Below are 26,523 nucleotides of genomic sequence, written 5' to 3'. Positions count from 1 at the left end.
TCTTTGTCTCCTAATTAGGTATTCTTAGAGCTTTCTAAAGAACAGGAAGTAGGAAATTTTGATGAAGAAATTGATACAACAATGAGATGGAAACTCCTCCCTCATTCAGATGAACCTTAAAACCTCAAACCTAGTAATTTTTTGTTGATCTCCTATAAACTTATGTTTTATGTAATAATTAATAGTATGTTTAATTTTAAAGATCATTTAAAATTAACATCAGGTATATTTTGTATATTTAGTTAATAAATACCTAGCTTTTAAAACTATTCTTCCTCTCAAACATAGGGGTGATAACAAACCTGTGACAAAGGCAATACAAAATATTAGTAAAGTCACCCAAAGAGTCAGGCACTGGGTATTGTGGAAATAAAACTATATAAACTTAGAATTTTTAAAAAATATGACTCTTTTACCTTTTACTAAAAACATTCTCTTGCTGAAATATGTGAAGGGTATATTCAGTAGCCAAGAGTCGCATGACTACTTCACACCAGTTCATGATACAACAGGTATACAGGTTTTCTTTTATAAGCAAGTACAACTCAAGAGTCTTCTGAAAGTGTTCCAGAAATTGCTTTAAAACTCACAAGTATGGGGCCGGGTGCAGTGGCTCATGCCTGTAATCCCAGCACTTTGGGAGGCCGAGGCAGGTGGATCACAAGGTCAGGAGTTCGAGACTAGCCTGGCCAATATGGTGAAACCCCGTCTCTAATAAAAATACAAAAATTAGCCAGGTGTTAGCATTTGCCTGTAGTCCCAGCTATTCGGGAGGCTGAGGGAGGAGAATTGCTTGAACCTGGGAAGCAGAGGTTGCAGTGAGCCATTGTGCCAGTGCACTCCAGCCTGGGTGACAGAGTGAGACTCTATCAAAAAAAAAAAAAACAAAAAAACAAAAAAACAAAACCCAAAAAACCTCACAAGTATTAGGAGGTCCTTGGACACACAAGTAGACAAGCACTCATGTTGAAAAGTAGTTCCATTATACCTTTTGAAAATAAAGGGAGTCACAGTAGTATTTGTTCAGATTTTAAAAATTTTGAATACTCTTAACAACATTAACTTATTGTTTTCAGGGGGTGCTAATTTTCCTTGTCATCTTTGAATAGTTTTATGGGATTAGATATTTTTTAAAATGACTTCTCCCTTATATAAGTGTATGTGCATGTATGTATATCTATATATTTTCCACATATTTTTATATTATTTAATTTTTAAAATATCTGTCAGTTTAACATATTACTTTATTCTTTCCCTTAAAAATAGCTATTTCATTCTGAATATCACACAAAAAAAATTCAAAGACCAAGCAGTATTCCTTCTGTGATTTTTTGGATAATAAGGGGTTCAATTCAACAAGAGGAGTTAACTATCCTAAATGTATATGCACCCAACATTGGAGCACCCAGATTCTTAAAACAATGATTTCTAGACCTATGAAAAGACTTAGAGAGCCAAACAATGGTAATAGGAAACTTCAACACCCCATTGACAGTGTTAAACTGACCATTGAGGTAGAAAACTAACAAGAAATTTTGGACTTCAATTTGACACTTGACCAATTGGACCTAATAGGCATCTAGAGAACACTTCACTGATCAGCACAGAATATATACATTCTTCTCATCTGCACACAGAACATACTCCAAGATTGGCCACATGCTCAGACATAAAAGCAAATCTCAATACATTTTAAAAAGTTAAAATCATACCAACCATACTCTCAGACCACAGTAGAATAAAAATAGCAATACCAAGAAGATCTCCCCAAATCATGGAATTACATGGAAATTTAAAAACTTTCTCCTGAATGACTTTTCGGTAAATGATGAAATTAAGGCAGAAATAAAAAAAATTTTTTGAAATAAATGAAAACAGAGATACAACATACCAAAATCTCTGGAATGCAGCAAAAGCAGTGGTAAGAGGGAAGTTTGTAGCACTAAATACCTACTTCAAAAAGTTAGAAAGATGTAAAATTAACATTCTAACATAACACCTGGTGGAACTAGAAGAACAAGAACAAAATCCCAAAACTAGCAGAAGAAAAGAAATAACTAAAATCAGTGCAGAACTAACAAAATTGAGGCCCAAAATTCCACACGAAGAATAAGTGAAACCAAAAATTGGTTTTTTGAACAGATAAACAAGATCGATAGACAACTAGCTAGACTAAAAAAGAAAAAAAAAAAGAGAGAAAATCCAAATAAGCACAATCAGAAATGACAAAGGCGACATTACAACTGATCCCACAGAAATACAAAAGATCCTCTGAGACTATTATGAACACCTCTATGCACACAAACTAGAAAATCTAGAGGAAATGGATAAATTCCTGGAAACACGCAATCTCCCAAGATCCGACCAGGAAGAAATTGAAACGCTAGCAGACCAATACCAAGTTCCAGAATTGAACCAGTAATGAAAAACCTACCAACCAAGAAAAGACCCAGACCAGATGGATTCACAACTGAATTCTATCAGACTTACAAAAAAGAGCTGAGCAATTTTACTGAAACTATTCTAAAAATTCACAGATGAGGGACTACTCCCTAACTCATTTTATGAAGCCAGCATCACCCTAATACCAGAACCTGGCAAAGACACAACAAAGAAAACTACAGAACAATATCCCTGATGAATATAGATACAAATATCTTCAGCAAAATGTAAGCAAACTGAATTTAACAGCACATCAGAATTTAGTTTACCATGATTAACTTGCCTTAATTCCTGGGATACAAGGTTGGTTCAACATACACAAATCAATAAATGTGATTTACCACATAAAGAGAATTAAAAATAAAACCATATGAGTATATCATTAGATGTGGGAAAAGCCTACGATTAAATCCAGCATCCCTTCATGATAAAAACCCTCAACAAAATAGGCATTGAAGGAACTTACCTCAAAATAATAGGAGCCATCAATGACAAACCCATAGCCAACATTATACTGAATGGGCAAAAGATGGAACCATTCCCCTTGAGAACTGGAACAAGACAAGGATGCTCACTTTCACCACTCCTATTCAACATAGTACTGAAGTTCTTGCCAGAGTAATGATGCAAGAAAAGGAAATAAAAATATCCAAATAGATGGCCACACAAAAAATAAATTCCTAGGAATACATCTAACTTATCTAACCAAGGAGGTGAAAGATCTCTGTAAGAAGAATTATAAAACACTGCTGAAAGAAATCATAGATGACACAGAAAAATATGACATGCTTATGTATTGAAATAATATAGTTAAAATGGCCATACTCCCCAAAGCAATCTACTGATTTGACACTATTTCTACCAAACTATTAATGTCATTTTTCATGGAATTAGAAAAAATATTTTAAAATTTATATTAAAAAGCGTGAATGGCCGAAACAATGATAAGCAAAAAGAACAAAGCTGGAGGCATCACATTACTTGACTTCAAACTATACTATAAGGCTACGGTAACCAAAACAGCATGATATTTGTACAAAAAAGGCATATAGACCAATGGAACAGAATAGAGAACACAGAAATAAAGCCACACACCAATAGCCATCTGTTCTTTGACAAACAGACAAAATAAGCAATTGGGAAAGGACTCCATATTTAATAAATGGTGCTAGGATAGTTAGCTAGCAATATGCCGAATAATCAAAGTGGACCCCCACCTTTCACCGTATACAAAATTTAACTCAAGATGAATCAAAGATTTAAACCTAAGACTTCAAACTGTAAGAATCCTATGAGAAAACCTAGGAAACACCATTCTGGACATCTGCCTTAGGAAAGAATTTATGACTAAGTCCTCAAAAGCAATTGCAACAAAACCAAAAATGGACAAGCGGGACCTAAGTAAACTAAAGAACTTCTGCACAGCAAAAGAAACTATCAACAGAGTAAACAGAAAACCTAGAGAACAGGAGAATATATTCATAACCTATTCATCTGACAAAGGTCAAATATCAAGAATCTATAAGGAACTTATTTCAACAAGCAAAAAACCAATAATCCCATTAAAAAGTGGTCAAAAACATGAACAGACACTTCTCAAAGGAAGACATACAAGCAGTCAACAAACATGAAAAAATGCTCAACATTGCTAATCATCAGAGAAATGCAAATCAAATCCACAATGAGATACCATATTACACCAGACAGAATTGTTATTATTAAGAAGTTAAAAAACAGCAGATACCAGCAAGGCTGTGGAGAAAAGGGAACACTGCCACTGTGGAAAGCAGTTTAGAGATTTCTCAAAGAACTTAAAATAGAACTACCATTTGACCCAGCAATCCCATTATTGGGTATATAACCAAAGGAAAATGCACACAAACTAGAAAACCTAGAGGAAATGGATAAATTTCCAAAAAAAACATGACCTCATATGCTCATCACAGCAGTATTCACAACAGCAAAGACATGGAATCAACCGAGATGCCCGTCAGTGGTGGATTGGATAAAGGAAATGTAGTACATATATACCCTGGAATAAAAAGGAATACCCAGCCAAAAAATACACTCAGCCATAAAAAGGAACAAAATCATGTCCTTTGCAACAACATGGACACAGCTAGAAGCCATTATTCTAATCGTAGTAATGCAGGAACAGAAAACCAAATACCACATGTTCTCATTTATAAGTGGGAGCTAAATATTGAGTATCCATGGACATAAAGATGGCAACAATAGTCCCCCAGGGAACTAATAGACAAGGGAGGGAGACAAGGAGAAACTAACAATTGTTTACTATACTCACTGTCTGGGTGACTAGATCATTTGTATCCCAAACACAGCATCATGCAATATACTCATGTAACAAACCTTCACATGTACCTCCTGAATCTAAAATAAAAGTTGAAATTATAAAAATAAAAATAAAAATATTTTTATAGTCAATGAAGAAAATTTGTATAATAGAGAAAAATATAGAAATTATATAAAATTGAATAAAAGAATCACCATGTCAAGGAGATAATGGAGCAAGATGGTAGAATAGTTCTCACCAGTGATTGTCCTTCTATAAAAACGTCTATTTGAATAACTATCCACAAAAAGATCTTCACAAGAGCTAAGAAAACCAGGTGATAAATCACGGTACCTGGTTAAAGCATAATAAGAAAAGAGGCCAGGCATGATGGCTCATACCTGTAATCCTAATGCTTTGGGAGGATGAGGTGGGAAGATCACTTGGGACCAGGAGTTCAAGACCATCCTGGGCGACATAGCAAGACCCTATCACTACAAACTACAAAAAAAAAAAGTAAAAGTTAGCTAGGTGGTATGTGCTTGTGGTCCAAGCTACCCAGGAGGCTGAGGTGGGAGGATTGTTTTAAGCCCAGGAGTTTAAGACTGTCTCTGTCTCCTTCAGTTTTACTCTGATCTTAGTTATTTCGTGTCTTCTGCTAGCTTTTGAATTTGTTTGCTCTTGCTTCTCTAGTTCTTTTAATTGTAATGTTAGGGTGTCAATTTTAGATCTTTGCTGCTTTCTTGTGTGGGCATTTAGTGCTATAAATTTCCCTCTAAACACTGCTGTAGCTGTCCCAGAGATTCAGGTATGTTGTGTCTTTGTTCTCACTGGTTTCAAAGAACTTATTTATTTCTGCCTTAATTTTGTTATGTACCCAGTAGTCATTCAGGAGCAGGTTGTTCAGTTTCCATGTAGTTGTGCAGTTTTGAGTGAATTTCTTAATCCTGAGTTCTAATTTGATTGCACTGTCGTCTGAGAGACTGTTTGTTATGATTTCCATTCTTTTGCATTTGCTGAGGAGTGTTTTACTTCCAATTATGTGGTCGATTTTAGAGTAAGTGCTGTGCGGTGCTGAGAAGGATGTAATTTCTGTTGATTTGGGGTGGAGAGTTCTGTAGATGTCTATTAGGTCTGCTTGGTCAGAGCTGAGTTCACGTCCTGAATATCCTTGTTAATTTTCTGTCTTGTTGATCTGTCTAATATTGACAATGCAGTGTTAAAGTCTGCCACTGTTATAGTGTGAAAGTCTAAGTCTCTTTGTAGGTCTCTAAGAACTCGCTTTATGAATCTGGGTGCTCCTGTATTGGATGCATATATATTTAGGATAGTTATCTCTTCTTGTTGCATTGATCCCTTTACCATTATGTAATGCCCTTCTTTGTGTCTTTTGATCTTTTTTTGTTTAAAATCTGTTTTATCAGAGACTAGGATTGCAGCCCCTGCTTTTTTTTGCTTTCCATTTGCTTGCTAAATATTCCTCCATCCCTTCATTTTGAGCCTATGTGTGTCTTTGCATGTGAGATGCATCCTGAATACAGCACACTGACTGATAAGTCTTGGCTCTTTATCCAATTTGCCAGTCTGTGTCTTTTAATTGGGGGCATTTAGCCCGTTTACATTTAAGGTTAATATTGTTATGTGTGAATTTGATCCTGTCATTATGATGCTAGCTGGTTATTTTGCCCATTAGTTGATGCAGTTTCTTCATAGTGTTGATGGTCTTTCCATTTTGGTTTGTTTTTGCAGTGGCTGGTACCAGTTTTTCCTTTCCATATTTAGTGCTTCCTTCAGGAGCTCTTGTAAGGCAGGCCTGGTGGTGACAAAATCCCTCAGCATTTGCTTGTCTATAAAGGGTTTTATTTCTCCTTCACTTATGAAATTCAGTTTGGCTGGATATGAAATTCTGGGTTGAAAATTCTTTTCTTTAAGAATGTTGAATATTGTCCCCCACTCTCTTCTGGCCTCTAGGGTTTCTGCCAAGAGATCCACTGTTAGTCTGATGGGCTTCCCTTTGTGAGTAAACAGACCTTTCTCTCTGGCTGCCCTTAACATTTTTTCCCTCATTTCAACCTTGGTTAATCTGACGATTATGGGTCTTGGGGTTGCTCTTCTCGAAGAGTATCTTTGTGGTGTTCTCTGTATTTCCTGAATTTGAATGTTGGCCTGTCTTGCTAGATTGGTGAAGTTCTCCTGGTTAATATCCCAAAGAGTGCTTCCCAACTTGGTTCCATTCTCCCCGTCACTTTCAGGTACACCAATAAAATGTAGGTTTGGTCTTTTCACATAGTCTCATATTTCTTGGAGACTTTGTTCATTCCTTTCTATTCTTTTTTCTCTAATCTTGTCTTCATGCTTTATTTCATTAAGTTGATCTCCAATCTTTGATATCCTTTCTCCCGCTTGATCAATTCAGCTATTAATACTTGTGTATGCTTCACAAAGTTCTCATGCTGTGTTTTTCAGCTTCTTCAGGTCATTTATGTTCTTCTCTAAACTAGTTATTCTAGTTAGCAATTCCTCTAAACTTTTATCAAGGTTCTTAGCTTCCTTGCATTAGGTTAGAACATGCTCTTTTAGCTCGAAGGAGTTTGTTATTACTCACCTTCAGAAGCCTACTTCTGTCAATTCATTAAACTCATTCTCTATCCAGTTTTGTTCCCTTGCTGGCAAGGAGTTTTGATTTTTTGGAGGAGAATAGGCATTCTGGTTTTTTGAATTTTCAGCCTTTTTGCACTGGTTTTTCCTCATCTTCGTGGATTTATCTACCTTTGGTCTTTGCTGTTGGTGACCTTTGGATGGAGTTTTTGCGTGGTCGTCCTTTTTGTTGATGTTGATGCTATTGCTTTCTGTTTGTTAGTTTTCCTTCTCACAGTCAGGCCTCTCTTCTGCAGGTCTACTGGAGTTTGCTGGGGGTCCACTCCAGACCCTGTTTGCCTGAGTATCACTAGCGGAGGCTGCAGAACAGCAAAAATTGCTGCCTGCTCCTTCCTCTGGAAGCTTCGTCCCAGAGGGGCACCCGCCAGATGCCAGCTGGGCTCTTCTGTATGAACTGTCTGTCAACCCCTGCTGGGAGGTGTCTCTCTGTCAGAAGGCACAGGGGTTAGGGACTCACTTGAGTAGGCAGTCTGTCCCTTAGCAGAGCTCGAGCACTGTGCTGAGAGATCCACTGCTCTCTTCAGAGCCAGCAGGGAGGAACATTTAAGTCTGCTGAAGCTGTGCCCACAGCTGCCCCTTCTCCCAGGTGCTCTGTCCCAGGGAGATCAGAGTTTTATCTATAAGCCCCTGATTGGGGCTGCTGCCTTTCTTTCAGAGATGCCCTGCCCAGAGAGGAGGAATCTAGAGGGGCAGTCTGGCTATAGTGGCTTTGCTGAGCTGTGGTGGGCTCCACCCAGTTTGAACTTCCTGGCAGCTTTGTTTACACTGTGTGAGGAAAACCACCTATTCAAGCCTTAGTAATGGCAGATACCCCTCCCTTCACCAAGCTCGAGCACCCCAGGTCGACTTCAGACTGCTGTGCTGGCAGTGAGAATTTCAATCTAGTGGATCTGACATTGCTGGGCTCTGTGAAGGTGTGATCTGCTGAGCTAGACCACTTGGTTCCCTGGCTTCAGCCCCCTTTCCTGGTGAGTGAACGGTTCTGTCTCACTGGCGTTCCAGGTGCCACTGGGGTACAAAAAAAATTCCTGCAGCTAGCTCGGTGTCTGCCCAAATGGCCACCCAGCTTTGTACTTGAAACTCAGGGCCCTGGTGGTGTATGCACCCAAGAGAATCTCCTGGTCTGTGGGTTGTGAAGACCATGGGAAAAGCATAGTATTTGGGCCGGAGTGCACCATCCCTCAAGGCACAGTCCCTCACGCTTCCCTTGGCTAGGGGAGGGAGTTCCTTGACCCCTTGTTCTTCCCGGGTGAGGCAACGGCCCACCCTGCTTCTGCTCCCCCTCCATGGGCTACACCCACTGTCTAACCAGTCCCAGTGAGATGAACCGGGTACCTCAGTTGGAAATGCAGAAATCACCCGTCTTCTGCGTTGATCTCGCTAGGAGCTGCAGACCAGGGCTGTTCCCTTTCGGCCATCTTGCCCGGGAGCTGCATTTTATTTTTTAAATTTTTGTATTTTTTTGTTCATTTATATTTATGCTTTAATCTTTTTCTTATCTATTATATAAGCATTTTATGTAATTAAATATTTTATCTGTATATTTTACAGATATAATTGTATCTGAAGAGTTACATTTCCAAACCTGTGATAAATAACCTATAATTTGTTCATTCTGGAACCATTAGTGCTTTATAAATGTAAATTTGTTTTATAATGATAGTTGAATTTATTTAAATTATTTCTAAAACCCAAGCAATAAATTCTCCTGTCTTGCTCAAATGAATAACATGACAATATATATAACCACTTTAGATAACAATATAATGAAATCTTTGCTTGTGTTTTTGATAAACTGTAAGTTTTCTTAAGTGTTATGGAAATGTTTACAAGATACTGAGTAACCAACATCAGATATAGTATAAATGTTTTAAAAGTATTAAAATGGACATAGTTTGCTAAAAATATCATAATATGGTTGTTTTTCAAGCTATTAACTTGGGTTTTTATTAGGATTATATTTAGGAGCAGATTAATGAATATGAAAATGGAAGATCAGAATAAAACAAAAGAAGGGATCAAAAGAAAAATGGAAAAAGAACTAAACTATTTCAACGCTGTCGTAGAGAGATCTAGTGCCGGCTTTACTCTCTATTTCCCTAACACATCCCTTGTAGAAGAAGCTGACCACTGTGTACTGCATCACCAATTCTCTTCTTTGATGCCTGGATTCCAGCTGGGTTTGATTAATCCAACAGGGAGTAGCAGCAACAGATTGAGGATAGAAGGAAGGGGAGGTCAGACCCTCTTCCCCTGCTTTGGTACCAGATCTAGTGGTGAATGGATCCTTGAGGCCCACAGGCTTTGCCCTTCTCCAGTTACACTCACCTGCTTCTTCCTCTTAAGGGTACTGACCCCAGGAATGTCTCCCCCGACTGCAGGCCACACTCAACCTCCAGCAATTCATCAAAATTACCATTTATGCATTCCGTCCTACCAATCTCTGGCTCTAGTGATTTCTGCTCCAGGTAAGCTGATCTTGGCTGTGATTCTCTGTATTCACTCGTTTTTCTGGATCTTAGGGTTGTAGTTTGCCCTGAAACCTCAATCTCTGATGGGTCCAAGAAACATCACTGATTTTCAGTTTGCTTAGCTTTGTTCTTACTGCAAGAAAGAGAATAATGACTTCCATGCTCTTTACATGTTGGAGGTGAAGAAATTGAATTTTAAATTTTATTGCTTTTTAATTAATTAAAATTTACATTTAAATACTCACATGGGGCTAGTGGCTACCTTATTGAAGAATGCAGTTTTAAAGTTAATCATATCTTTGTCCTCTTCTTAAACTATAAGATTTTTAGGGAACATAGCTCTGATCATGGCTCTCTCCTCCCATATAACTGCTGTTTGATACTTGAGTTGTCCATTGTGTTTAATACTGCCCCCTGCACACATCAGTCATTATCATCATTAGTTTGCACAATCAATATTTATTTAGTTCACTAATATATTTATTAGTTGTTAGCATTCAACTACTTCTTTTTGGATTCAGTTTTTTTTTTCTTCTTGGAAGGTATTTATTAGTAGTTCTTTCAGAGATGTCCATAAAATAGAAATCTCAGTGTTTTGGGGTAAAGATATATCTATTTTATGCTTACACATGAGTTATATTTTAGCTGGTTTGTCAATCAGCCTTTGCCAAACCACCCTAAAACTTACTGGCTTAAAATAGCAGTCTCCTTTTAGCTTTGTTTTCTTGTTTCATTTCTGGCATCTGGATATTTATTTTTCTTTGAATGTGATCTCTGTTTTTGTTACTTATTTAACCATTTTATTTATTTCCTTGTTGAAGGAGCATTCACATTAGCATAGTTCAACAGTAGAAATAGAAATAGCAATAAAAATTTTGCTATTATCTTACAAAATCCCACTGTGTGGTATTTTGGTACAAATAAATTGAAAAGTAACTGGCTTGATATCTTCTTAAGTTTTTTTAAGTTGTATGCTAAGTACACTAGAAAACTTGCATAAAATACTCCCAGGATGGGCTCAGAGGAATAATGATTGTATATTGGAAACAATAAGTTTAGATGACCAAATAAATTTTTGTTTGAAGTTTCCATTGAATGTTTATAAAAAGGCTGAACACCTGAGATTCCTATGTAACAGTAAATAATTTCTCTGGAGAAAAAAGACCTAGGCAAAATCTAACATATATTAATTTAATCAAACATCTTAAAATGAATACAGAAAGAATTAGTGCCCCCTGTTGTGGAGTGGGGCCTAGATTTCCTGGTCTATAAGATAAGGAACTAAGATTTCCCAGTGTTTCTGTTTAGGTTTCCTGCACAGAGATGAGCATCTACTATAACAAAATAAACTCTTTGTTTTTATGTACTGCCCCCAACAGAAGCTGACAAGAAATGCAATGGCAGCAATGTTTAGTTCTTTCAAACCCAATGAGCTCTGTGAGGCTTCTGAACTCTGACTATAACTTGTAATGTAATTGTAATTGTTGGTGATGTTTGAGGAGCCCAGGCTTACTAGTTAGTCTTATATAGGGTAAGAATAAAAAAGAAACCTGTATAACCCAATTTCTTTTCTTTCTTTCTTTCTTTCTTTCATTCTTTCTTTCTTTCTTTTTCTTTCTCTCTCTTTCTTTTCTCTCTGTCTCTCTCTCTCTCTTTCTTTCTTTTTTTTTTTTTTTTTTTTTTTCAAGGTCTCACTCTGCTTACTCTGTTGCCCAGGCTGGAAGGCTGTGGCGCCATCTCAGCTCCCTGCAACATCCACCTCCCAGGCTCAAGGGCTCAAGTGATGTTCCCACCTCAGCCTCCAGAGTAGCTGGAACTGCAGGCATGCACTACCACACCTGGCTGATTTTTTTGTATTTTTTGTAGAGACAGGGTTTTGCCATGTTGCCCAGGCTGGTCTGAACTTCTGGACTCGAAAGATCCTCCCACCCTGGCCTCGCAAAGTATTGGGATTACAGGGCACAATGACTTTCTTTTATAAATTCAAAGTTGAAGAATATAAATTTAAAAAATATTAAATCATATTTAATTATATATTAAGAAAATTTCCATTCATACAAAAATAGCAAAAATATTACAAAATTTAGCATTAAATGTGTCAATTCTTTTTTTATTGCTATTTTTGTATTGGTGCTGGTGTCTTAGGTATGAGTAACTCAGTTTATTCAATAAATACGGCTTTTCTCTTGCACATTTAAAGCATTTTTCTGTCAAGTCTTTAAGTCACTCACTATTTATCAGTTTCAATAGCTATTGATGCCTTTCCTGATCCATCAATGATTTTAATTAATGATAAATAACTTCTAAAAATATGTTGTTTTGAGCCATCAGTTCAGAGATAAACCTTACAAAATTTCTTAAGGCAGCAGGACTTATGAGTTCCTGACCTGTCTAAGGCAATCTTCCACTCTCCTTGATACCTACTTCAAGACTCCTCACAGTATCCTCAAGTGCCCAGCACATCTGTTGGTTTGTTCTTAGAATTTGCTTCCTACTTCACAGAAAAATAACTTAACCCTGAGGACGGAAATCTTTACTTCGTGTTGTCATATTTTTTAATCCTCTCAGCTTTCACTGGCACTTCCTTTTTTTCTTGTGACAGAGAAAAAAACAAAAACCTGTCCCATCTGATCCAATACCGTCTTACCCAGCCCCTCCAAAAAAGCAGCACTCCACCTGTTACTGCGTTTCTCCTGTTTCTCCTGCGTGTTCAGCGTTCTCCTCTTCACTTTCCCTTTTTAAATGTTGTCTTTAAAAAACAAAATAACAACCTTTTCTTGACAAAAACAACTCACTTAAACTACCACCCAACCTACAACCTTTCTTTTATAACTAAGCTTCTTGAAAAAAAAAGATACTTTTTTCTTTTGTTTTCCTACCTCACATTCAACATTATACATTTAAAACTTAAAACATATGTATTGAGCAACCTTCATGTTCCAGGCTCTGTGAGGTACACAACGGTGATGATTTTGTACCCTTCAGTTGTTTACAGTCTATGGTGTGGGAGAAATGAATATATTTAGCCTAAAAGACAGTGAGGTACATACTACAATAGCAGTAACCACAGCGTGCTATCCCCTGGAAGGGGCATGGAACCCATATGCAATGAGGGCAGGGGTATCCGTTCTCACGTTGCTAATAAAGACATATTTGAGACTGGGTAATTTATAAGGAAAAGAGGTTTAATTGATTCACAGTTCATGATGGCTGGGGAGGCCTCAGGAAACCTACAATCATGGCAGAAGGGGAGGCAAACACGTCCTTCTTCACAGGGTGGCAGGAAAGAGAAGTGCCGAGCAAAAGGGGGAAAAGCCCCTTATAAAACCATCAGATCTTATGAGAACTCACTCTCTATCACAAGAACAGCCTGAGGGTAACTGCCCTCATGATTCAATTACCTCCCACGAGGTCCCTCCCACGACACATGGGGATTATGGGAACTATAATTTAAGACGAGATTTGCCGGGGGGACACAGCCAAACTGTATCAGCAAGGAAGGCACCTTGTGGGAGGAGAGATGAGAGCTGAAACCTGAAGGAAAAGTAGGAGCTGAGCAGATAGATGTAGTCACCAGAGAAGTCCACTTGTGAACCGGAGTTGGTTACAGGAGAGCAAAGAGAGGTAAATGAGAACATGATGTACTTATTAAAAAAGAAAATCATGTAGAAGTATCTGGCTTGAGTTGGAGGAAGGAGACAAGGCAAGGGAAGAGTGGAAAGAGAAGAAAGGACCAGATAATTAAAAAAAAAAAAATTCTTGCACATTTGCAAAGAGATCAGGACACAGTCAAGGCAGTAGTGGGAATGATATCATAAAAATTGTATGTCAGAAAGATTGTTTATATGTGATGTGGAAATGGATTGCTGTCCCATTTCAAGATGGTAGATAAGCAAAGGATAGAGACAAGGACAACATTGCTCAATATCTAATAAACTTTCAAGAGAAAAGAATAGACAGACTAGAACGAAAGCAATATTTCATGAAGGTATTAGCTAAAATTTTCCCAGAACTTAAAAAGGAGACACAAGTTCTTTGAGTGCAAGTGAACACAAAGTGCCATGTAGGACAAAACCCAAAAATCTATACCTGAGCACACTGTTGTGAAATTCCCTCCACTTGTGGTTAAAGAGAAAACCCTAAGATGTCTTCGCAAGAAAAACAAAAAAAAAAACCCTCAAACTTACGGGTATCAAAAGCACTTTATCATCATATCTGGATGAGAAAGCAATAACATGCTATTTTTAAAGTGAGAAATATAAGACATTCTCAGAGCCATAAACAAAAACAGAAAACAATAATGGAATGACAGAGTAACAAAAATACAGACGGAGAAAATGAACAGATTTGTTATAGTAAAAAAAATTTACAAATGGCCAAAAAGTATATTAAAATATGCTTGACACCACTAAGAAATATAAGTTATCAAGGTGGTACTATTTTTTATTAATCAGACTGGTAAAATTTACAAACACCTATAATGTCTAGTTTTGACCCAGCCGTGGAGAGTATAGTCTCTAGCATTTGGTGAGTCATCCCTCATTGCAAACTACTGCACTCAATACTTTACATATGTTATTTCCTTTAATCCCTACCATCTCTCCTCCACCCCAAACCTAAATTTCTAAATTCTAAAACAACCCTTGTTAGATACTATTGTGTCCTCTGGATCTCACAGATGAGAAAACTAAAGCTTCCTGGGTAAATCATTGGGGCTCCAAGGTAAGTTACTTGCCTTGCATTGCAATTAGTAAGGAGTAGAGCTAACGTTTTAAGTTCAAATATGTTAACGGGTGTATCCTATAAGGAGCAGGAGGATAGGGGAGAAAGATGTATAGAGACATAGGCTGATTTTTTATATTGCCAGAGTAATGTAGATCCTGATACGTTTGTTAACATTTGAGGGTAATCACTAGTAGAACAAAATACTGATCCAGAACTTTATAGATGATAGTTGGGGAAAAACGAAAAGGGGAACCTGAAAAAAGGAACAGAGGAAACACAATCACTATAAAAATGGATAAATGGGAAATAACAGGAAAGCGTAATTTAAAGAGACCATAAAATAAGATGACTGGAAGAAAAGGATTGGGTAACCTAAGGACTTACATCCCCTTCCCTGCTCTGCCCATGGATAGTAGAAGATTTGCAGATAAGGTAAAAAGAGAAATGCAATTATACTACTTCAATAGTCATCCTTTAGGCATGTAATAAAAGTTTGTCAAAATATATCTGAGAAATGCAAATTGCAAATAAAAGTGGAGGGCAGGAATATATCACACAACGGATATTTCAAGGCAAAAAAAGCACAAAACAAGATCAAGTAGAATTTATTACATTTTTAAGAAACAAAGAGGGCCAGGTGCGGTGGCTCACGCCTGTAATCCCAACACTTTGGGAGGCCGAGGCGGGCGTATCACGCTGTCAGGAGATCGAGACCATCCTGGCTAACATGGTGAAACCCTGTCTCTACTAAAAATACAAAAAATTAGCTTGGGCGTCGTGGCGGGTGCCTGTAGTCCCAGCTACTTGGGAGGCTGAGGCAGGAGAATGGCATGAACCCGGGAGGCGGAGCTTGCAGTGAGCAGAGATCACGTCACACTCACACACACAAAACACAAAACAAAACAAAAAACAAAGAGAAATGTCTGGAGGATATCTGACAAAACTCACATGCAGGCAGTGCAGCCAGATCTGAGAAAGAATGAAAAGCAAGAAGAGAAAAGCCCCTGGGAAACAAGCAGATATTCTCAGTCTTTCTTTATCAGGCAGCTGAACCACTTCATCCTTCTCTCTTTACAGATCAGGTTTTTGTGTTTTTGCACAGTGTTGAGAAGGGCTGCATACAGGTCTTGGGGTGACAAGTCCTCCTTGCAAATAGCCAGGAAAGATTCCAAGAAGAATGTTGTAGTCTGGTGCAAAACACATCACATGAAATTTATAAGGTTTCTGGCACTGGAGAATACTGCCGCAAAATAAATGAAGCAAAAGGCAAGGAAAATTGTAAAATATGTGCACGTAAAGTAAGAATAATGGAATAAATAGAGACATATGCAAATGAGACAGCATAGCATTTAAAATTTGAGCTCATAGACTCTACAGATGGTCTGAGTTTTAACTCAGTTTCCACTACTCACCATCTGTGTGAATCTGGGCAAGTTACGTAACTCCCTGGGCCTCACCTTTCTGGTCCGTAAAATGGGGTGATTAGAATAATGCCTCCCTCATGGGATTATTATGTGGATTAAATGTTTTAATATTTAAGTATGTCTTAGACACAATAAATGCTATATGTAGTTGCTAAAAAAGTGTACATTATGGTATAAAATCAGTGCCATTTCGTTTTTGAACTCCCATGGGATTGTTTTTGAATTGGTAAACTGATTCAAAAACTTCTTTAGAAGAGTAAATATGTCGGGTGCAGTGGCTCCCACCTGTAATCCCAGCACTTTGTGGGGCCGAGGTGGGTGCATCATTTGAGGTCAGGAGTTCCAGACCAGCTTGACCAAAATGGTGAAACCCCTTCTCTACTAAAAATACACAAAAATTAGCTGGCCGTGGTGGCAGGCGCCTGTAGTCCCAGCTACTGTGGAGGCTGAGGCAGGAGAATCGCTAGAGCAGAGATTCCATTGAGCCGAGATTGTGCTACTGCACTCCAGCCCGGGCGACAGAGGGAAACTCCGTCTCAAAAAAAAAAAAAAAAAGGAAATAAATATTAAATATTGTTTAATCTAGAAAATATTAAAAAGAAGATCAATGAGAGGGAGCTTGCTCTGTTATAGTGCCACAGAGATTACAGTGTGGTACATTGAAGGAAACATATTGAAATCAGAATTTAGAACCAAAAGTCAAAGTCGACTAGGGCCAGAACTCATAAGCTCTAACCTAGGTACAAAGTTCTTCTAGGAAACAAGTTACCGAAAAAAAAAAATTCCTAAATTATATTCTCTGTGCACAAAATGTTGGCGATGTTATTAAATTTATTGAATGTGATAATTTTGTATTTTCTGCAGAAAATACAACCAACGAACCTATAACCTTTTCTGTAGACATGTGGAAACAATCAGAAGTCTTTTTTTTTTTTTTTTAAGTTTGACAGTCTCATGGATTCAGGAGTTCAGCCTACTTCCACAGACTGCTTGCTGAGCAACTTCTGGATGGCATATAATTGGAAAAAGGATAAATATAATTGAATCAATATTGAGAGAATGGGAAATGGGTAAGGAAGATTTCATTTGATTATCATGGTCCAGGAGACACAGATAAGAGGCTGATTTAAGAATTGCATGCATTTATTGTTTCCCTTTCAGCTGTATGTTCAGGAAGAAATTACAGTACCGAAGAATTTAACAGACTTACTGGCTGTAAGCAGAATAAGAGTGGTCCTTTCCCCACTCTTCTTCAACCAAAGATAAACTCCATGAATTATAAGAATTTTGGAACAGTCTTTTCTTCTACTTACACAAGATGCTCAAAAATAGACAGAATGGCATCTATTACCAGTTAAAAATGTTTCTCTAACAATACTGGGAAGCAGGACATACTAAAATTCAGTAGTTACTGGTGGAGAAAGTAATTTGTTTCATGGGAACTGTTGCAGAAATGACAAGCCTGGAGGCTTTGGGAGCACAGGTAATTGTTATGTGAGATTTCTCTAAAGATTCTCCTCGCTTCAGTACCATGAAAGATGCTACAATTAGTATGCACACAATGAAACTGAGATGCAGATGGAAACTCAGAGTTTCCTTTGTTACCCTGAAAAAAATTACATTGCTTATTGCCGTATTTCTGGATTCAGGTTTTAAGAATCTGTTGAAGGTTTTGAAATAGTTTCTAACCCAATTTGTATGTATTTACTTGTCACTTAAAAAAAATATATAACATATATATTTATGTATTTTCCACTTTGTTCTGCTCTACTCTTCTCTGGATTGGCTTCTTACTTATCTTTGTTTAAATCATTGTGTTGGGTTCAACTCTCCCATTAGGGCCTTGTATGAAAAGACTGATTGAGAAAGGATAGATTCTCCTTGGTTTGATAGTTCCTAATGTTTTGATATGTCCAGCCAACCATCTGCAACTACAAACTCCCTGCTGAGGAACTAGCAGGAAACAAAGAAATGGAAAACAGCAAAGAAATCACCACGTGAGCAGAAGATATTTTGGCAGGCTAGCTGAACTGAGACCAAATTCTCCTTGGAAATCAGTATAAAACAGAACTATTCACAATGAATGTGAAATTAAAAGCATGATGTTGTAGTGACCCAAAAGGAATGTGAATTCTTCTCCAGAACTGCAGAGACCCATGGATGAACTGTGTTTCTAGATTTTTCCTCCAGCTTTCCTGAGAGTAAGTTAACCTCTAAAATTGTGGTTATTTTGCATATAGAAATATAACATAAGACTGTAAATAGGAATGCCAGACATTTAGGTAGAAACCATTAAAAGCAGTAAGTTATTAACGAGTCATTTTGACTTTTTAAATCATCTATTTTATATGACTAAATAACCAAATGAAGAACTAAGAATTTGAATTTTTACCCCATAACTAAAACATTTTTGGACAAATAGCATACATTACCTAATAGGCTATTGAATAAATCAAAAGAAATGTCACGTTATGTTGCTTCTTTACAAGTATGAACTATTTCCAAAGTTATTTGAATTACTTACTCTTCTTTATTTGTTTTTGATTTTACTGCCAGAGGAATTGTAAGCATTGCAGGATGCACAATTTTCTGAGTTTTGAATTGTTTTTAAATGGCTTGAGGATATTTTCATCAAGAAAACTTAAGGAAAGATTTTTATTGATCTTGTTTATTATAGTAACTATTTAAAAATTTTGATCTAATTTGTTGCCCGGTGCAACAAATTAGAAAAATTTGTTCTGTGAATAACAGGAATTTTATCTGACTGGGAAATGATTGGCTTTTTATAACCAATTTATTATTTCTAAATTATACAATTTCCTATTCAGAACAATTTAAGCTAATTAGATGTTTTATATTATTACGGTGGGTCATATATTTTTTCTCTGATATTTACACTAAGATGTTCAATGGGGGGAAAAATCAGTCTTAACGCTCAGAGATAAATAACCACATTCATGACAGTGAGATTATGTAATTGTTTTTTATTTATAAATATTTTCTGGCACACACATTAATTCACAGAAAGAAAGAACAGTAGTCACGTGGGCACAATATTTAACCCTTTCAGATACTGAGGTTTATCACAGCTTGATTTCTTAATTGGAAATGTTGCAGTTTGGTTTCAGGCAGGATTTCCAGGCTATCACAGCCTGCTCTGATGGCATGATTATCAGGAGCTCATCCGCATCACTGGTGAATTTCTTTGGTCACTTTTGGACAGTTTTTAAACATAAGTCCATGCTCTCCTTTGTTATGCTGATGAGACGCATCATAAAAGAAATGTCCAGCAATGTCTTCCCGTCTTGTTCTCAGGCCTCAGGCTCTTGGACTCCTTCCCCCAACCCTGCCCCCATGTTAACTTTCTATTGCTGCTGTAAAAAAATAAAAATGACCACAAACTTAATGGTTTAGAACAAAACAGAGTTATCATCTTACAGCTCTGGAGGTTAGAAGTGTGATGCGGGTCTCACTGGGCTAACATCAAGGGATTGGCCAGGCTGTGTCTCTTTCTGGAGGCTGTAGGGGAGAATCTGTTTGCTTACCCTGTGTAGCTTCTAGAGGTTTCTTGCATTCTTTGGTTCATGATCTTCCTCCTCCATCTTCAAAGCCAGTAGCAGCAGATCGAACCCTTCTTCTACTGCCTCACTCTGATCTCCTCGTCTGCCTCCCTGTTTTACTTTTTAGGACCCTTGTGATTACACTGGGTCTACCCAGATAATCCAGGATGATCTCCCTATTTCAAAGTCAGCTGATTAGCAACCTTAATTCCATCTACTGCCTTAATTCCCCTTTGTCATGTACTGTAACATATTCACAAATTCCAGGATTAGAATGGGACCATTATTCTGCCTATCACATTTCTCTTCAACTATGCCTTGTGATATGGTTTGGCTCTGTCCCCACTCCAATCTCATCTTGAATTATAGCCCCCATAATCCCTATCTGTCATGGGAGGGACCCAGGGGGAGGTAATGGAATTATTGGGGCAGGTCTTTCCTGGGCTGTTCTCATGATAGTATTCAAGTCTCACAAGATCTGATGGTTTTATAAAGGGAAGTTCCCCTACCCAAGCTCTCTTGCCTGGCACCATATAAGACGTGACTTTGCTCCTTATTTGCCTTCAGCCATGATTGTGTGGCCTCCCCAGTCATGTAGAACTGTGAGTCAATTAAACCTCTTTCCTTTATGAATTACTCAGTCTCAGGTATGTCTTTTTTTTTTTTTTTTTTTTTTGAGACAGAGTCTCACACCGTCGCCTAGGCTGGAGTGCAGTGGTACAATCTCAGCTCACTGCAATCTCTGCCTCCCGGGTTCAAGCGGTTCTCCTGCCTCAGCCTCCCAAGTAGCTGGGATTACGGGCACCCACCACCACACCTAGCTATTTTTTTGTATTTTTAGTAGAGATGGGGTTTCACCATGTTGGCCAGGCTGGTCCCAAACTCCTGACCTTGTGATTCACCTGCCTCAGCCTCCCAAAGTGCTGGGATTACAGGCGTGAGCCACCGTGCCCGGCCTCAGGTATATCTTTATTAGCTGTGTGAGAACAGACTAATACACCTTGCCTTTCAGACTTCAGTAGCAGCACAATATTCCCTGCAATAGACCATGGATAGGCTCTATCTCTGGTACTACCCCCTTGAGGCTGACTTGAATAAATCATCTTCCCACTTGAGCTGTCTCTTGAATACCAGAAGGGGTCAGCATATTCATGGCTTTGCTCCTGCCATGAATTTGGATCCAGGAGCAGCCTCATCAGTAAAACCATTGAAGGGGCAATAGCAACCTTATGATTGCCACTCCTGTTCAATATGGCACCAAAAGAGGATACCATTGACGTGAAAACACAGGCCTTATTAATCAACTGGCCTTGTGCTCCACTGTACCAAGGCTTAAACTACTACCTTTGAATCATTTCCTGGGTGAGTTTTGCATCCTGGAGTGTTGGGTTTGTTAGCTAAGATTAGGTCTTACATTTTCTTTATCAGTTAAAATAGTTCATGGTCATTAAAGCTCTACAACTGTCAGACCATTTTTGTTATTCTGCCTTATATACGACACCATTATGTAAAATGGTGTCATATTTGCTTTTAACCTACGTATATTATCCCGTGTACTTTAAATCATCTCTAGCTTACTTACAATACCTAATGCAATGTAAATTCTATGTAAATAATTGTTATACTTTATTGTTTCAGGAATAATGACAAGAAAAAAAAAAGCTTCTACATGTTCAGTACAAACCCAGCCATCCTTTTTTTCCAAGCATTATCTACCGCCAATTGGTCAAATCCACAAGTGCAGAACCCACAAATACAAATGGGTGACTATAGTTTTTGAGCTGTGCTAACATGAAAGAGTATAAATAATCACATTATACCCGCACTACCAAACTGAAATTGTCATATCTGAAATAAGTTACCTTCACTATGTTGTAGTAGGTCAGTTAATGGCTTTTGGACAGACATGTCCTGAATTCTGTTTGTTCTCTGCAAACAATTCTATAAAGACTTCCTAAAGCCTTGTCCCATGTTTTAGAAAGTGAAAGTCTGGCTAACTGGTGGATCTGTGTGCAAGCCTGAAGGCCACTCTCTCTTTTGTTCTTGTAAGCCTAGGCCCTTATGTGGGTTACCCTCAAGGCCAAGGCTGAGCCCATAAGCAGGCAGGCATGGGTGATTGTCTCTCATTGAAAATAGCAGAGCAACATTGGTGCCTACAAATGATTATCCCTATATTGATTTCAATAATACAATAGTAGAATGAGGTATCTGTTTAAGTACCTTCAAGGACAATTTTATGTGGTTTGTTTATCTCTATTTGGCTGATTCATTCTCCCTAACTCCACCTCCCGCCTATCCACATATGTATAGGGAGGTTATAGCCATCATAGATGTGAAGATTAGTTTGGGTGCTCTTTTCTATCAACAGTAAAAGCGGGCCATCTACTTTGCAAGAATAAAGTTTGTCTATAATAACACCAAACCTATTCCTTGACTCAACAGTCCATTCTACAATAATTACATTTTTATGCCCATACCGTCTCCCCAGAATGCATTTTCACACCACTGAACACTAATTAAAACTATGAGTTCCAAGTCTTCCTACCTCTTGGGATGTTTCATAGGAAAATCTCCATTGACCAAGTGACATTGATCTGGCTTTTATTTCTATGCCTCTTCATCACCACATATTTAACTATTCCAAAATAGTTATTACCACCATCACTTTACTCTAGTTCCTGCTGCTCATTATCTCTTACACAGTATATCCTATCTAATTAGGCTTCACCTTATGAAGTAGGCTTTTGTAAATATCCCAGGGGATGAAGGACGAGGAGTTGAAAGACACAGAACAAAGATTCAGAATTTTATTCCTTTTTTTGCTTCTAGCATCTGAAAGAGATTGACAGTGTTGAAACATTTCTTCCTTAACAGTCTGATAGAATTTCCCAGTGAACCCATTCACTGGGGAACCACCAGTGATGCTTTCTGTTTTGAAGATTATTGATTATTAAACCAGTTTCTTTGACAGATATAGGCTAATTCAGATTGTTTGTTTATTCTGGTGTGGGTTTTGACAGATTGTCTCTTTGAAGGAACTGATTCGTTTCATCTAGGCTATCAAATCTGTAAGCATAGGGTTGTTCATAATATTCTTTGATTGTCCTCTTAATGTCTATGAGATCTGTAGTGATGCCCCCTCTTTCATTTCTAACATTAGCAACTTGTGTTCTCTCCCTCTTTTTTCTTAGTTAGTCTTGGTAGACGCCTATTGATTTTATTGATCTCAGAGAACCAGCTTTTGGTTTTACTGATTTTTCTCTATTGATTTCCTGTTTTCAGTTTCATTGATTTCTATCATAATTTTTACATTTCTTTTATTTTGCTTTCTTTGGATTTAATTTGCTTTTCTTTTTCTAATTTCCTAAGGTGTAAGCTTAGATTGTTTACTTTAGATCTTTCTTCTTTACTAATATATGCATTGGATGCTGTAAATTTCTCTCTAAGCAAAGCTTTTCCTGTATGCCACAAATTTTGATAAGCTGTGTTTTCATTTTTGTTTAGTTCAAAATAGGTTTTAATTTGTCATTAGATTTTTTTCTTTGACTTTTATGTTATTTAGAAGTGTGTTTAACCTCCATGTATTTGGGGCATTTTCCAGTTATCTTTCTATTACTGATTTCTAGTGTAATTTTACCGTGGCCTGAGAGCATGCGTTGTATGATTTCTATTCCTTTAAATTTTCTAAGGTGTGTTTTATGGCCCAAAATTGGTCTATCTTGGTGAACATTCCATGTGAGCATAAGAAGAATGTATTTTCTGCTGTTGTTGGGTGAAATAGTGTGTAGAAGTGTTCATTTTACCCAATCGGTTGATTATATTGTTGAGTTCAACTCTGATTTTATTTATTTTCTGCCTGCTGGATCTGTCCATTTCTGCCAAGAGAGGTGATGAAGTCTCCAACTATAAGAGTGGATTCATCTGTTTCTCTTTGCAGTTCTCTCAGTATTTTGACACAGTTGTTAGCCCACACGTGTTAAAGATTGCTATGACTTCTTGGAAAATTGACCCCTTTAACTTTATGTAACTTCTCTCTTTATCCCTGATAATTTTCCTTCTTTAGAATGAAAAGTCTGTTCTGTTTTAGAAGTCTACTCCATCTGAAATTAATATAGTTATTCCAGCTTTCTTCTGATTATTGTTAGCATGGTCCATCTATATTTACCCCTCTACTTTTAATCTATATGTGTCTTTATATTTAAAGTTGGTTTTGTGTAGACAACATGTAATTACATCTTTTTTGTCATCTACTCTGACAATCTCTGTCTTTTAATTGGTGCATTTAGACCATTGATGATCAAAGTGATTATTGACATATTGGGTTAGTATCTACCAAATTTATTACCATTTTCTATTTATTGCCCTTGTTCTAGTCTTCAATTCTATTTTTTGTCTACATTTTTTCTGCCTTTTGTGGTTTTAATTGAGCATTTAATATAATTTCATTTTTCCTTCTTTCTTAGATTATCATTCATTTAGACTCATTTTTTTTTTGTTTTTTGTTTTTACTTTCTTTCATGAATTTTCCAAAAGAAAAGCAAATTAAATCCTTAGAGGTTGCAATATATATTTACAATTAATCCAAGTCAACTTTCGAATAACACTATACCACTTCATTGGTAGCGTATGTTATAATAACAAAATAACCCCAATTCCTCCTCCATCCTGTCCCTCATATCATTACTGTCATTCATTTCACTTACAGATAAGCATACAGGAACATTATATATGAATGTAATACATATATTGTATATATGGCATTATATACATATATAAACGTAAGTATACCCAATTGAATACATTGCTATTATTTTCTATTATATTTCAAATCAATTAAAAATAAGAAAAAGTTTTTATTGTGCCTTCACTTATTCTTTCTTTCTCTGATGCTTTTTCTTTATATAAATCTGAATTATTATTTTTTTTTTTTTGAGAGGGTCTCACTCTTTGCCCAGGCTGAAGTGCAGGGTCGCCATCACAGCTCACTGCAGCCTCGACCTCTCAGGCCCAAGTGATCCTTTCTACCTCAGCCTTCTTAGTAGCTGGGGCCTCAGGCATATGCCATCATGCCTCACTAATTTAAATAATTTTGTTTTTGTAGAGACAGGGTCTCCCTATGTTGCCCAGGCTGGTCTTGAACTTCTGGGCTCAAGCCATTCTCTTACCTTAGCCTCCCAAAGTGCTGTAATTGCAGGCATGAGCCACTGTGCCCAGCCTTATATATAAATTTGTGACATATCATTTTACTTATTTTGAAATAACATCTTTTCATATTTTTGCAAGGCAGGTCTACTGGCAACAAATTCCCTCATTTTTTGTTTGTCTGAGAAAGTACTTCTCTTTCACCTTTTGAGGTTAATATCACAGAGTACATTCTACTAAGGGTCGAATGCTAAGTTGGTGGGTTTTTTCTCTCAGCACATTAAATACTTTATTCTCTTCCTGTTTCCATAATTTCTGAAGAAAAGTTAGATAAAATTTTAATTTTTGCTCCTCTATAGAAAAGATGTTTTCTTCCTCTGGCTTCTTTAAGATTTTTTTCTTTATCTTTGATTTTCTGTAGTTTGAAAATGATATTCCTTGGTGTAGTTGTTTGAGCAAATATTCTGCTTGGTGTTCTCTGACCTTCCTGAATCTATGGTTGGGTGTCTAGCCATTATCTGGGGAAATTCTGTCATTACTGTTTATAATATTTCTTCTGTTCCTTTCTTTCTTTCTTTTTGGTATTCCCATTAGGCATATGTTACACATTTTCCATTGTCCCACAGTTCTTAAATATTCTGCTCTGGTTTTTTTTTTTTTTTTTTTTTTTTTGGTCTTTTTTTGCTTTCTTTTCAGTTTTGGATTCTTTTCTCAGCTGTGTGTAGTCTACTAATAAGCTTATCAAAGATCAAAGGCATTCTTCATTTCTGACAGTATTTTTTAAATATTAGGCATTTATTTTTGGTTCTCTCTTAGAAGTTTTATCTCCTTTCTTACCTTGCCCATCTGTTCCTGCATGATGCAACATTATAAGAAATATACATTTTGTCTCTGCCCCATAGTTTTGGCACAAAGCTTCTAAAACCCTTGTAATTTCCTGAGTCATAGGGGTGATGGGAATAGCGTTGGTTGTAATATTTGGTCCCTGTTCCTGACACAGAGCTTCTAAGACCAGGAATCTCTGAAGTGAAATGAGTATCTTCGTGTTAATGAGATATCTGATGGCTGAAATCCCCTAGATTGCTTCAGGATAGGACTGGTTGCCAGGGAATCACCCATGTGATTAGAAAGTTTCAGCCCCATCCCCAGGTGTCCAGGGAGAGGAGAGGAGATTGAGTTCGAGTTAATCTCCAATGGCCAATGATTTTATTAATCATGCCCATGTAAAGAAGTCTCCATAAAAGCCCTAACTGAAGGAGTTTGGGGAACTTCTGGTTTGGTGAACATCTCAAGGCGCTGGGAAGGTGGTGCACCCAGAGAGTTAATGGAAGCTCGGTGTCCTGTCCTGCATACTCTGCCATATGCATATTTTCTATTTGGCTGTTCCTGAGTTTTATCCTTTGTAATAAACTGTAATTGCAATTAGACTGTTTTTCTGAGTTCTGTGAGCTACTCTAGCAAATTATCAAACCCAAGGAGTGGGTTTTGGGAACCCCTAATATATAGCCAGTCAGTCAGAAGTACAAAAGACCCAGGCTTGTGACTGGCATCTGAAGTGGGGGGCAGTCTTTTGGGACTGAGTCCTTAATCTGTGGGATCTGCTGTAACTCCAAGTAGACAGTGTCGGAATTGAAGTGAATTGAATTTTAAGTCACCCAGTTGGTGTCCACAGAGAACTGGAGAATTTCTTGGTGGGGAAAACCCACGCATTTGTTATCAGAAGTGTTTTATACAGAGAAACAGGTGTGGACTTTTTTTTCTCCCACGTTACATATTGTCTACTTTATCCATTGAAGCCCTTAGTATTT

At 37.4% G+C, this 26,523-nt stretch overlaps 2 protein-coding genes across 4 annotated transcripts in view; both read left to right on the top strand.

The window, feature by feature from the left end:
- The window catches only part of ABCA6 (ATP binding cassette subfamily A member 6), a 62,790-nt gene extending 61,481 nt beyond the window's left edge, over positions 1 to 1,309 (top strand). The window contains exon 39 of the mRNA XM_024234773.3: positions 19 to 1,309. Within this exon, the coding sequence (XP_024090541.3) occupies positions 19 to 120 (102 nt within the window). The 3' untranslated portion in view covers positions 121 to 1,309. The remainder of the gene's footprint in view (positions 1 to 18) is intronic.
- Positions 1,310 to 1,618: 309 nt separating this feature from the next.
- Positions 1,619 to 26,523, top strand: part of ABCA9 (ATP binding cassette subfamily A member 9) — a 96,584-nt gene continuing 71,679 nt past the window's right edge. The window contains exons 1-4 of one of the 3 annotated variants that reach the window (XM_063718260.1): positions 1,619 to 9,861; positions 16,956 to 17,083; positions 17,175 to 17,496; positions 17,931 to 18,214. The gene's annotated coding sequence lies outside the window, so the exon portion shown is untranslated. Of the gene's footprint in view, positions 9,862 to 16,955; positions 18,215 to 26,523 lie in introns of all 3 variants that reach the window. The other 2 variants (XM_024234772.3, XM_063718258.1) reach the window with 2 other exon arrangements.

The sequence above is a fragment of the Pongo abelii genome, chromosome 19 (assembly GCF_028885655.2).
Source record: "Pongo abelii isolate AG06213 chromosome 19, NHGRI_mPonAbe1-v2.0_pri, whole genome shotgun sequence".
Taxonomy (NCBI): Eukaryota; Metazoa; Chordata; class Mammalia; order Primates; family Hominidae; genus Pongo; species Pongo abelii.
The sequence above is the reverse complement of the archived record's forward strand: the minus strand, read 5'-3'. Positions and strand labels throughout refer to the sequence as shown.